At 46.6% G+C, this 13,292-nt stretch overlaps 1 protein-coding gene across 1 annotated transcript; it reads right to left on the bottom strand.

The window, feature by feature from the left end:
• Window positions 1-9,282: 9,282 nt before the first annotated feature.
• GDF9 (growth differentiation factor 9) lies at window positions 9,283-12,859 on the bottom strand. The gene is made up of 2 exons (XM_056867043.1): window positions 12,574-12,859; window positions 9,283-10,202 (listed from the first exon to the last, which is right to left on the bottom strand). Exons 1-2 carry the CDS (start codon window positions 12,842-12,844, stop codon window positions 9,283-9,285), a joined length of 1,191 nt encoding a protein of 396 aa, XP_056723021.1. The 5' UTR covers window positions 12,845-12,859.
• Window positions 12,860-13,292: the final 433 nt, after the last annotated feature.

Below are 13,292 nucleotides of genomic sequence, written 5' to 3'. Positions count from 1 at the left end.
CCAGCCGGTGCTCCCCCAGACGGGGCGCCGGTAGTTCCGCCCGCAACCCCTGCCCCCCCGGCCCGTCGGGACCTGAAAGTCACGTATGACGGGTCGGGAGACCAGTTGACCTTTTTTATGGTCCAAGTAGACATTTTTATGCGGGAACAAGGCCGAACCTTCGTTTCTGAGGAGTCCCGGGTGCAGTACGTGGCTTCCTTACTGCAAGGGGAGGCGGCTGCCTGGATGGTGTTGCAGTATGAACTCCGCTCGCCGGTGCTGCGAACCCTGGACGAGTTCATGGTAGCACTCCGAAACCGTTTTGAGGACCCGACTCTGGGTGAGCGGGCTAAAGCCTCCCTGATGCAACTGCGCCAAGGGACTAAGTCGGTGGCGCAGTATGCAAGTGAGTTCCAGTCACTGGCTAGCCGAATTCTGGACTGGAGTGAAGCTACCTTGGTACAATGTTTCAGGGAGGGTCTCAACCCAGACCTCCAACATTGGGCCTTCATGCAAGGGAACCCCCCGGATGTGGAAGGTTGGGTTCGCCATGCTGCTGACATCGAGAATCGCAAACAACTCCTGAACTTGTCCAAGCAACGGCTTGGGCGAGACCCCAGGCCCCGAGGTGACCGTGGCCGGGAACTCCGGCAAGGGGGTGGCGGGGGTCTCTCGGCCGCGGAACGCCGCAAGCGGTTCGAGGCCGGCGTCTGCCTGATCTGCGGGGGAAAGGGTCACTTTGCATCGCAATGCCCCTCTCGCTCAGGCCGTCCGACCCCCCCCCGCCAAACCCAGGCCGAGCCGACGAAACCGGCCGCCGACAGCCAGCCTCGCCGCAGAAGTGGACCACTGAGCCGGCGCTCCGGCGCACCCTCCGCTCTCCACGCGCGCCCCCAGGATGGGGCATCCGACTCTACGGTCCCATCGGGGTCCCGGATTACAAATACCGTCTTTGATTCGGACGGCTCCCCGGAAGCCACCACCCCGTCCCCCTCTTCCAGCGAGGAGGAAGAGTGGGAACAGCCGGCAAAAAACGCCGTCGGTCTGCTGTAGAGGGGGCTCCGCAGCAGACCGTCCCTATCGTTGTGCAAGGAGCTCCACCGATGGTAAGCGCCCAAGAGGACAATGTATTTGTGCGTGTTCATCTGTCCCTACCCAAAGGGGGTCCCCCGTTAGAGGTCCCCGCGTTGGTCGACTCGGGGTGTGCCCGCACCATGATAAATGAGGAAACTGCCAAGAAGTTGGGTGTCCGGCGCAAGCGGCTTCCGGGACCCCTCCGTTTTTCCCAAATGGACGGGAGTGACTTTAAACGGGGCCCTGTGACCCACAGAACTGCAGCCGTGATTATGTCCGTGGGGGAACATTGGGAACGGTTGTATTTCACCATCGCCCCTATTGTAACCCCTGTGGTGTTAGGGATGAACTGGTTAAGGGGACACAATCCCTCCATTGATTGGGTTAAACGGGTGCTTTCCTTCCCCGAAAACCCCTGTGGGTTGCATGACAAGGAACGGGTACTCAGAACTCCAGCCGCCGCACTGGTAGGGTCCCCCGCCCCAGTCTCTCCTCAATTACCCTCTGAGTACTCGCAGTTTACTGATGTTTTCGATGTTAGAGAGTGCGACGAACTGCCTCCCCACAGAGAAACGGACTGTGCCATCGAGATTGTAGGGGAAGGCAAACTGTCTAAGGGAAAGGTTTACCCCATGAGCCCTAGTGAAAAGACTGTGTTGCGAGACTATCTGGATGTCAATCTGGCGAGGGGTTTCATACGCCCCTCCAAGGCTCCTTATTCAGCCCCAGCTTTCTTTGTAAAGAAAAAGACGGGAGATTTAAGACTGTGTATTGACTTTCGCAGACTGAACGCAGTCACCCAGTCTAATGCTTACCCCCTCCCTCTTATTCCTGACCTTCTAGCACAATTAAAGGAGGGCCGAATCTTCACCAAACTGGACTTGGTAGAAGCCTACCACCGCATTCGCATCAAAGAAGGAGACGAACCCAAAACGGCCTTTTCCAGTTGTTTTGGGATGTTTGAGTACCTGGTCATGCCGTTCGGACTTTCGGGGGCTCCGAGTGTCTTTATGCAATTAATTAATGAAGTTTTGCATGATTTACTGTTTCGGGGGGTGGTGGTATTTCTCGATGACATTCTTATTTACTCTGAGACCATGGAAGAACATGTGCGCCTAGTGCGAGAAGTGCTCCAGCGGCTGCGGGAGCACAAACTGTATGCTAAGGTGTCCAAGTGTGAATTCCACCAACCTTCTATTACATTTCTGGGGTATGTGATTTCCCACCAAGGGTTGGAAAAATGTGCGCAGCTGCCCCACCTGCGCCACAGCCAAGAAACGGATGGGAAAACCCCCGGGGCTTCTCAAACCGCTTGAGAACCCCTCCCGTCCCTGGGAAGTCATCGCCATGGATTTTATCACCGACCTACCTCCAAGTCGGGGGAAAACGGTTCTCTGGGTTATTACAGACCTCTTTTCCAAACAGGTTCATTTCGTTCCATGTGCAGGTCTTCCTTCAGCCCAGGGCTTAGCTAAACTGTTCATCACGCACGTCCTCAGGCTACACTCGATCCCGAGGAAGGTCCTTTCCGACCGGGGGGTCCAGTTTGTTGCCAAATTCTGGCGGGCTTTCCTAAAGTTAATGGGAGTGGAGGAACAGGGCCTTTCTTCCGCCTATCACCCCCAAACGGATGGTCAAACGGAACGAGTAAATGCGGTAGTAGAATGTTATTTGCGTTGCTATGTAAATTTCCACCAGGACGACTGGGTCGACCTGCTGCCATTTGCCGAATATGCGTACAACAATGCGCCTCATTCCTCTACCGGCTTTAGTCCCTTCCAAGTTATATACGGGACGGATTTTGGCCCTTTCGGTTCTGCCCCCGTCTCGCCAGAGCTCCAGTCTACCCCTGATCTTCAGGAGTGGATTCAGGTGGTTAAATCCACCTGGCCATGGTTGCTCAAAAATCTGGAAAGGGCAAAAAGCAAGTACAAGGAACAAGCAGACAAACACCGGTCTCCGGGATGGGAACTCAAGGTGGGGGAGCAAGTCTATCTGTCCACCAAAAACCTCCGCTCCCTTCGCCCCTGCAAAAAACTGAGCGACCGTTATGTAGGACCTTTCCCCATTACCAGAGTAATCAACGAGGTTACCGTGGAACTGAGTCTCCCTAAGACTCTCAAGGGAGTTCATCCAGTCTTCCATATAAGCCTCCTCAAACCTTATGTAGCAGCTCCCCAGTTCCACCCCCCTCCCGCTCATGAGATTCCTACCGTAGTAGGAGGGGATACCCATTTGGAAATATCCAAGGTTTTAGATTCCAAATGGAAGAAAGGGAAACTGTTTTACTTTGTTCGCTGGAAAAACCTTGGCTCCGCTCATGACGAATGGGTGGCCGCACCCCACATGGCAGCTCCTCGCTTGGTTCGAGAATTCCACCTCGCTTATCCCGATAAGCCTCGTCCTCTCGGAGGGGGGCCTTAAGGGGGGCAGAATGTGAGGGTCTCTGTCTTTGTGTCTCTGCTTTCCATCACCTGCGGTGTTATCAGTGAACTCGTAAAAGCAGTTCACACCTTCTGGTCTCAGGCGCCAGGCCTGATGGCCCATGTATCTTCCCCCCCGCTGTTCTTCCTGCCAGTACTCCCTCAGGCCGGTGCGGCCTTGGAAGTGTGATAGCCGCACCAGACTTCCTGGGATCCGTCTGATGTTTTGTATTATGCCAAGCTTGTAACTTCCCATAACAATAAGTGTGAACCCCAGTGCCCCAGTGCCCTGGAGTCAATATATTCTGTAAACCCGTATAGCCCCTCACTTGCAACTTTCTACCTGTGCCTGTCTCATCTCCTGAAGGCTTCAATAAATCTATTGTTTCTGTATCAACGTCTGAGCAACTGATTTGGAGAAGCAAACTCAGAGAGGGGGATCTCTCACAATAGGGTTGCCAGCTCCGGGTTGGGAAATACCTGGAGATTTTGGGGGTGGAGCCTGAGGAGGGCGGGATTTGGGGAGGGACTTCAACGCCATAGAGTCCAATTGCCAAAGCGGCCATTTTCTTCGGGGGAACTGATCTTGCCAACGCGAAAGCTAGTTACTAACAGCTCGCGTTGGTCGCTGAGGAAGGCTCTTGCTAAGCCGAAACAGAAAGACTACCAGACTTCTGTTTGAATGGAGAATTGACCATCTTACCGATACTTTATACAGCTAAAAAAGACTGAAAAAAGGACATTGTACCTATATTTTTGTGTTCTTTGCAACTTATGGTTAAGTTTGCTAACCTAGACTTATTGTACATAGTGTATATGATATTTGAATAACACTATTGAAATCATATATACATTTTTTATTTAATTGTTTTCTACAACAGTTGCTGGTTTAGTTTGCTCAACCACCTGGAAGTTGGCAATCCTACAAATGCACCATCCTTTCACATCACCTCAAAATCTCTGCACCAGCATCACACCACATCAGCTCTTCTGCTGTAGGCTAGAGTCCCTACCCTGCACTCCGTCCCCTTTCATCTAAGCCCGTGTTGGCGAACCTATGGCACGGGTGCCACTTCCGGCACGCGTAGCCCTTTCTGCCGGCACTCACGGTTCCTCCAATCCGCTGTCCTTTCCGGCTCTGCCCCACCCCGGATGGGGGAGGCTGTAGCCCAGGGGTGGGGAACCTCCGACATCATTGGCGGTGGCCCCCGGACTCTCCCAGAGAAGCTGCCGCCATTGCTGCCACTGGAGCGTGCGCGGCCAGCCAGGCGGGTGGGAGAGCGGGGAACAGAAGCCGAGCGCCCACACTCGGCATGGCTGGTGGCTTCTCCGGCGCCCTCTGGGCCTGTGCGGGCGGAGGGGCATGGCTGGTCGGTGGGTGCGAAGGAGGCGCCCTCTGCCCCACCCTGCTCGCCTCTCACAAGCCTGCCGCCGCGCCCCACCGAGTGGCAAATCCAAGGCAAAACCTCCCATGCATAAATGGCCTCTTTCTTTTTCTGTCTCCCTCTGTCCTTTTCTTTCTCTCCCTTGCTCCATTTCTTTCTCCCTTTCTCTCTCTTTTTCTTTCTTTCTTTCTCTCCCTCCCTTCCTTCCCTTTCCCCCTCCCTTCCCTTCTTTCCTTCCTTCCTTCTTTCCCTCCAGCGGCTTCTCCAGCACCCTCTGGGTCTGTGCGGGCGGAGGGGCGTGCAGTCCTATTCCACCTTTGAAGTGCCCACAAGCTATCCTCCAAACACCTTTCCATTTGTCTTGATATGTAGAGAGAAAACACTAAGGAACTAGTTGCCAATCTCCAGGTACTAGCTGGAGATCTGCTATTACAGGTGATCTCCAACCAATAGAGATCAGTTCCCCTGGAAAAAATTGCCACTTTGGCAATTGGACTCTATGGCACTGAAGTCCTTCCCCAAACCCTGCCCTCCTCAGGCGCCACCCCAAAAACCTCCCACTCATGGCGAAGAGGAACTTGGCAACCCTAGCCTCTCCCTCTGGGCCCCCTCTGGGGGTGGTATTCAGGTTAAATTGCCGCATTGGCACTCGGCAATAAATGTGGGTTTTTGGTTGCAGTTTGGGCACTCGGTCTCTAAAAGGTTCGCCATCACTGATCTAAGCTGTTCTACAAGATCCAGTTCGCTCCCTAAATGCTCCCATGTGCCATTAGCTTTTGCCGCCTCCGCTGTCAGCCTCAACAACATCTGGTTTATCCAAAGGCTTTCAAATGGAGGTTTTGTTCCACACTCTTCCCTGCACCCAGCAAACTTTGGGTGTGCTTGTACAGTACATTATCATGCAGTCCCCCACCTTCAAGGTTTTCTCCTACTTTGCTGCATTTCCCCCCAAACCTGTTCTCTGTGAAAGGTTATACTCGAGGACATATTGCTACAATTGCCCATCAACATCTGGGACCCTTTACTCTTTCATTTCCCATTATACTCTCCGTGCTCTTCTCCCCCCTCCATTGGCAGTCATTTTGCTATTTTTCATTATCAGCAGTAGGTATGGCACTATAATACTATAACACAGATACATATCTTTTTTTCTTTAATAGCAGAGCTAACAAAAAGTGCTCAGGTGGGGAATGGAGGAAAGAAAGGTGAATTCACACCCTCCATGTGGAGAGCCCATTGCAAATGCCTCTGCATTCACAGCAATAATGAGAATGCGACAAGGAATCATTCCTGTTGTGTTTCCTCCACAACCAAAGGCCAGCCTTCGTGTGTCTCTCTCACCTGCTTCCTTGGCTGCTAAATGGCCAGTGTGGTGCAGTGGTTAAGAGTGTTGGGCTGATATCTGGAAGACCCAGGTTCAAATCCCTACGCTTGGCATGGAAGCTTGCTGGATGGCCTTGGGCCAGTCACACTCAGCCTAACCTACCTCACAGGGTTGTTGTGAGGATAAAATGGAGGAGAGGAGAATTATGGAAGCCGTTTTGGGTCCTCCTTGGGGAGAAAGGCAGGGTATAAATGAATTAAATAAATGCTGGAAAAAATTATTGAAAGAGAGGTCAGTCTTAGGATACACTGGAACCACCATTGTAGGTGAGTATATGAAAATTCTGAATATCATAATGCTGTTCTTTTCTTGTCCATCCTGTGAATGTAGAAATGCTTCTTTTCCCTTCTGATGTTTGAAGAGGCTTTTCCTTAAGCTTCAGCTGTAACATGAATGTAACATGCACGTGGGCAAGAATACATATTCTGTACTGTGGTGTAGTGGTTAAAGTGTCAGACTAGAACCTGGGAAACCCAGGTTCAAATGTCCACTTGCTCCATGGAAGCTTGCTGGGTGACTGTGGGCCATTCACACTCACTCAGGCCTGACCCTGGCTAGTATTTGGATGGGAGACCTCAAAGGAATACCAGGGTTGTGACGTGGAGGCAGGCAATGGCAAACCACCTCCAAACATCTCTTGCCTTGAAAATCCCATTGGGTCGCCATGAGTCAGCTGTGACTTGACAGCAAAAAAAAAGTTCTGCATCTAAACAGGAAAAAAATCAAATGCATAATTATAGGATGGGGGAGACTTATCTTGGCAGTAGTATGTGTGAAAAGGACCTAGGAGTCTTAGTAGACCATATACTGAACATGAATCAGCAGTTTGATGCGGTAGCTAAAAAGACAAATGCTATTTTGGGCTGCATCAACAGAAGTATAGTGTCCAGATCAGCAAAGTCACGGTATTACTGTACTTTGCTCTGGTTAGACCTCACTTAGAGTATTGTATTGAGTTTTGGGTACCACAGTTTAAGAAGGATGTTAACAAGCTGGAATGTGTCCAGAGGAGGGCAATGAAGATGGTGAGGGGTCTGGATACCAAGTCCTATGAGGAAAGGTTGAAGGAGCTGGGTGTGTTTAGCCTGGACTCTGGAGAGGAGACAACTGAGATGTGATATGAGAGCCACCTTCAGATAGTTGAAGGGCTGTCATATAGAGGATGGTGCCGAGTTGTTTTCTGTTGCCCCAGCAGGCCAGACCAGAACCAGTGGGTTGAAATTAAATCAAAAACGTTTTCAGCTAAACATTAGGAAAAACTTTCTGACAGCGCAGTTCCTCAGTGGAACAGGCTTCCCTCCTTCTTTGGAGGTTTTAAAGCAGAGGCTAGATGGCCATCTGACAGCAGTGCTGATTCTGTGAACCTAGGCAGCTCAACTCAGCTGACTCTCCATGGTCACTTTGGCCCTTCTCAGCAATAAACTGTCCCTTTTATTCCTGCAGCTATGAAAAGTCTATATAATAATTGCTTGAATTTCCTAATACATTGAACATACCTCTTAGTATTTGTGCTTTGGAAATACATGTCATATATTCAGAAAATCTTGTCCATAGCCTGCCACACTGCATCCTCAAGCCTAAGCTTTTGATAGAATGCCTCTTTCCTATGATTGAGACACCTCACTACCAAATGCATGACTTTTTAAAATATTCTATGCACTCAGATTAAAAAACACCTACAAGGAAATAGTCAGGACCAAGATCACCTGAGAGTGCAGAGAAAACAGCTCAGCATACCTCTTACCAACCACACATGTACAAATTTCATAGAATTTTGCTGTAGAATAGGGCTACATAATTTAGAAGACAATTTCTCTGCAAGGAGTCAACAGCACAGAAGAAAAACAAAAGCAAGCAGTAGCTGCTTCACATTTATTTCCAACAAGTGTTTAGGTTTATGAATACATTCAGACGGCATTTAAATTCAGCAACAACAGGAACACTAAAATGCTTTAAGCTAGCTGATCACTACAGAACGCTTTTAACTTACATATACAATCATTAAACTGTTAACATAGAACATTACTTCATAACAATTTATATTTCGCTTAACGATTTTTCTGTTCATAAGCCAATCAGAATAGAAAATAGCAAGCATTAAAAAATTATGGAATGCCAAATCTGATAAAGTTCATAAAACCTGTCTGATATAGGCTCTTAACCGGTATTTTCCTATTCAATCTCTGGAATACAGGAACACTTCTTTACATTATGGAACATCTGTGATACCTCAGTGTCAAAGTTAATGTAAGAAACCTACATAAATCATATCTGTGCTACATGTAGAAAATCATAGCTAATTATGGCTTCCCATTTAGGTTTACTATATATATGAATGGATGCAATGACCTACATGCAGTTCATAAGCAAATCCTACATAAATGCTTTCACATCTTAGTAGTTTCATAACATGTGAAGTCTACCTAACAAGTTACTTCTCACAAATTCATAGCTCTAGATGTACAACCAGGAATTGTTCTATGTGATATTCTTTTGTAAGAGCCTTCAGAGACGGACAAAAGGTTATCCATTGCTTTAAAATCTTTACATCTGGTAGTCATCATAATAAAGGGCTGAGTTGTCTCAGACAACCAGTTTCAACCACTAAAAGTACACATAAAAATGAAGTGATTGATAAATCAGCAATAGTAAAACCTTTTGTGCCTAGACACTTGTCATAAAACGTTTTCTTTTAAAATATTTTCAACATAGGAAAGACTAAACTAACAACTACACAAAAGATGGCATGAAAGGACAGGTATTCATTGTCTCCTATGCTCTACCTAGAGATGCATAGTACTTTTTTAACCAAAACATTTCACCATATTTTTTTTTCTGTTTGGAAAGAAATAAGAAGTCTCCTTATACCAAACTTCACATTTAGTCTCCTGTTAAATCAGAAGGAGCTAACAAAAATAAATGCAATCAAGGAAATACCTGCCACAGCACTCCATGCTAAGTCTTCAGAAGGATAACTTTCTTGTAAGGGTGGGGGAAAAAATACTGAAATACAAGCATTAGGAAATCAGGGTTGGTTTTAGCGACAAGTGCATTTGGTAGCTATCATATTTTCATATTCTTTGTAAACAATTGATCTGTCACTCTCTAATTTCAAGACACTCAGTGGGCTGTATGCAGCAGGAACACAGGATGGTCTGGGGACCGAAGAATCTAGCTTTTCATATATGATGTTCTGGACCATTGTGTGGACAGGAGAGCCATAGCGATGCCCAACCACTCTTGGACATTCACCCTTGCAGTAGTGAGGATTGTATCTATGTGGTGCAATTATCCATCGGTCCCATTTCAGCTGGCTGAACTTCAGCCAAAAGTTTTGAAGCTCACACTCATTTTGGGGAAAGAGAAACTGCTGGTAAAAGTGACTTAAATTGTATGGTGGAATAGATGTATGTTCCACTTTCCCATTTTCATTTCTTCTATGACGAGATGCTCTTTCAACCTTCATGGGTTCTTTCCTTGTCTCTTCACTGGGACCCGTGAGAGGACTGTTTTTCAACCCAGACCATATAGGATTCATATCCCTCCTATGGTAAGCTTGCTCACTGGTGTCATTGAGATACAGAAGGAGAGAAGGTGAGACCAAAGCCATATTGAAGAAATCCCATTTAGAGTGAAGAGGCTCATTATCTTTCAGGCAAGTGAAGTTCACAGCTATATGAATGCTTCTCTTGTTTGAGGCTATCAGAGGCTGGAGGAAAGGGGTCACATCAATCTCAACCCACCTCCGTCTGAGTTCAACAGTCATTGTATGTGGAACACTGGAGCATATTTGATCAGAGGAATCGTGTTCCTTGACAACTAGATTGCATGTGCACGTAATGGCTGATGATTTAGAAACTGCCTTATCCAGTGAGTAAAGCAAGACTGACTTGAATAAGTGCTCTAAAGCAGTAACACAATCTAAGTTGAAAAGCAGATCCACTGAGCGAAGGTCTCCTAAAAAGAAGAAAAGAAGAACTTCTTAGGGAGGGATTAAAGCAATTTAACTAGTCAAATTGCATTAAGTGGAAAAGACAAACTTGAAATCATTTGAGCCAGTGGCTATCTCAAGAAGTTAAGACACAGTAGGTCTTTTTGGAGAAAATTATTAAAGTTATTCTTCTTGAGTCCTGATGAGGAGCTAACTGCTTTGAAACACATTGGGATTTACAAATGAAACAGTTTTTCTCTAGTACTGTTGGGTTTTCACCTTTTCATGTTTTGTGGTGCTAGCCTCAAGGAGTCTTCTAATGTCAGTGGCAAACAGACAAAAATGTATTCTCTCCCTTGACATTCTGGAGTATTAAATTATGCACACAAAAAACAGCAGTTAAAGATTGAACCAGAGTTCTAAAACACTAAAGACGTAAACATACAAACAGCATAGCTGACTATACCATGCTAGGATTCAGATATGATTTACTTTGTTGAGTCCCTCCAGATACAGAAAAGGGGCCTAAATAGCTTCACAATAAGGCACTTCCTTATGTTGGCTTTTGAAGCAGCGATGTAGTAGCTAGATATTTTGACTAAATGAAACTGCCTTACACCGAGTCAGACTGTTGGTCTATCAAAGTCATTACTGTCTACTTTGACTGGTAGCAGCTCTCCAAGGTCTCAGGGAGCAATCATTCAAATCTACTACTTCCTGATCCTTTTAACTCAAGAAGCCAGTGTTGAACCAGCAACTCTCTGTATACAAAGCAGATGCTCTACCACTGAGCTGTGGTCCCTCACAGCTGTGATGAGCAAGGCCACAGTCTCCTCTCACCTATGAAGGTAACAAGGTAGACTTGTGCAAGTTATTATCACTCACCTATCTTATCTCACAGGGTTGGTAGACAAGGAAAATGCTGGTTCCTGTTGCCTGTAAGCATCTTCACTTGTTCAGTACTAATACTGAGTACGTGAAGAACCTCTTCCTATAATAGCGTACGAATAAGAACACATTGAGTGAATGTGTTCTTGTTTGCACACTATAATATGAACCTTTCCCCACGGGGTGAACACCAAAACATACTGCAGGTAGCCATTCTAGAGAATTGTTAACAGCATCACAAGCAGCATGTATATATCTGCACTGGGGGGAAAGGCAGCAGTGTTAGCCTGGTATATAGTCTTCCTAAGAATAATCAAACCTCTTAACTGTGTCCCCCATCCCATCTCTTCAATTTACAGCTCTCTCAAGTTATGCAATATTATTTTCAAGCTGACCAAATGTAAAGATATATTTTAGCTTATTTATATCACTGCAGTTAGAGGTCTACCCTACTCACAGGTGAAGCAAGAACAGTACTGTGTGCCATGATGCCAGAAACCAGAACAATAACATACTTTTACAGCTCTTCCATCTTTTCAAGCAAAGTTTTGCATGGCCCAAGTAGGAGGGCAAGGGGACCGTGTTACATCAACCTTAATAACAGAACAGACAATTTCTACCTTGGTCTACTTCTATAAGGCACTTTGAGTAAATCAGAGGCCTTCATGATTAGTTTCTGAGTGAAGGGATAGAAACGAGGCAAGATTTCAACAGAAGCCAGTAATTCCTCTGGCCGTAGCTCTTTGCAAAGACAAGACAAATACATATGATCCAGCTTTCTCAATAACCATAACAGCTTACTTTGACACAAAGCTAAGAATATTAGAATTGCTTAATTCCAAACATGGTTGAAAAACTCCAGCTAAGACCCCAGTTCTGAACATATTACTCAGTAGTTACACAGCTGGGGGACTTCTAAGTAAATATACCAGAAACTGGACTGCACTGTGATGGTCACAAGCAGCAAGCAAGAGTGGGGCAGCCTTCACACAATCAGCATTTAGCAAAGTTGTGTAATCACAGCCAGAACTACTGTTTTGATGGATATGTATTCCCCACTTTGAACAGTTTTACAAACCACCAGCAAGCTCCCTGTACTCATATGCAGCTTTGATAGAATAAATCAAGTACAGGTACAAGGCTATGGAATTAACACATGGTGGTAGCCTCAGACAACGTTAGTGGTGTAACTATGCATACTTTGGAGGGCCAAATTCTACTGGTGTGTCCTTGAAAACATTCAGGCTTTGAATTATCCAGGGGACAGATAAATGCTTACCTGAAGGTTACCAATAGCCTTTAAAGTGAGGGCTACTATGTGTATGTGCCTAGTAACCTTTCTAAAAGTTACTAGGTACCACACTAGGCTTTACTTTTTATACCCTTAAACAAAACATGAGAACCATTCATAATAATTACACTGGTTTTGAGAAGAAATATGCAGATGGGAGAATAGATCTGTAAAGTTGGGGGGGAAGTTAACCCCCAAATTGAAACTATCTCACTTACCTCTTCTTTGATCTTCAGTAGGGTGCTTGCACTCAGCACGTGGAGCGAAGAGCCGGACTGTATTGTAGAGATGGCTTTTGTTAGCCTTCGGGATCCCTTCCTTGGTTGCAAACATTTTATACAGTCTTTTCATGTATCTCAGAGCTCTGGAGTCTGGACGTGGCATTGGGGCACCGTCATTCCCTGCCGGATGGCTGTGACCAACCAGCACTTTGAAAAGAGGAGGTAACAGAGCATAGCCATTTTCCGCATCTGGAGGAAACAACAGCATTGGAAGTGGTCCAGAGGCATCTCCTTCTGAGACCAGCCATGGCTGAGAGCCCCCTTCATCTCTGGAACTGGGGGAACACAGGGCACCAGAAAAGAACAGTCCAATACAACAACAGGTAAGTATCCCCCAAGGAACCATCATGATGGGGATTAGTCAGGACAAAGACACCATTTCCCCCATGACAGGCTGTGCTCTAAAGAAAGGAAGCAGCAACTTCAGGTTTCTTAAATAAATTCCATGTTATCACTGAAAGCCTTTCCCCTCTAATTAGGCATGGAAGAAAAGCCATTCAACTGATTAGGTGATCCACAGTGCAATCCTAAACAATGTTATAGCCTTCTAAGCCCATTGTATTCAATGGGCTTAGAAGGGCATAACTCTGCTTAGGATGGCACTGCCAGTTTTGCCTGATCAGCTGCAGACTCTGCCGTTTGCTAGCGTGTTTGCT

This window comes from Euleptes europaea, chromosome 1 (genome assembly GCF_029931775.1).
Source record: "Euleptes europaea isolate rEulEur1 chromosome 1, rEulEur1.hap1, whole genome shotgun sequence".
Lineage (NCBI taxonomy): Eukaryota > Metazoa > Chordata > Lepidosauria > Squamata > Sphaerodactylidae > Euleptes > Euleptes europaea.
Note: the sequence above shows the minus strand (reverse complement) of the source record. Positions and strands in the feature narration are given on the sequence as shown.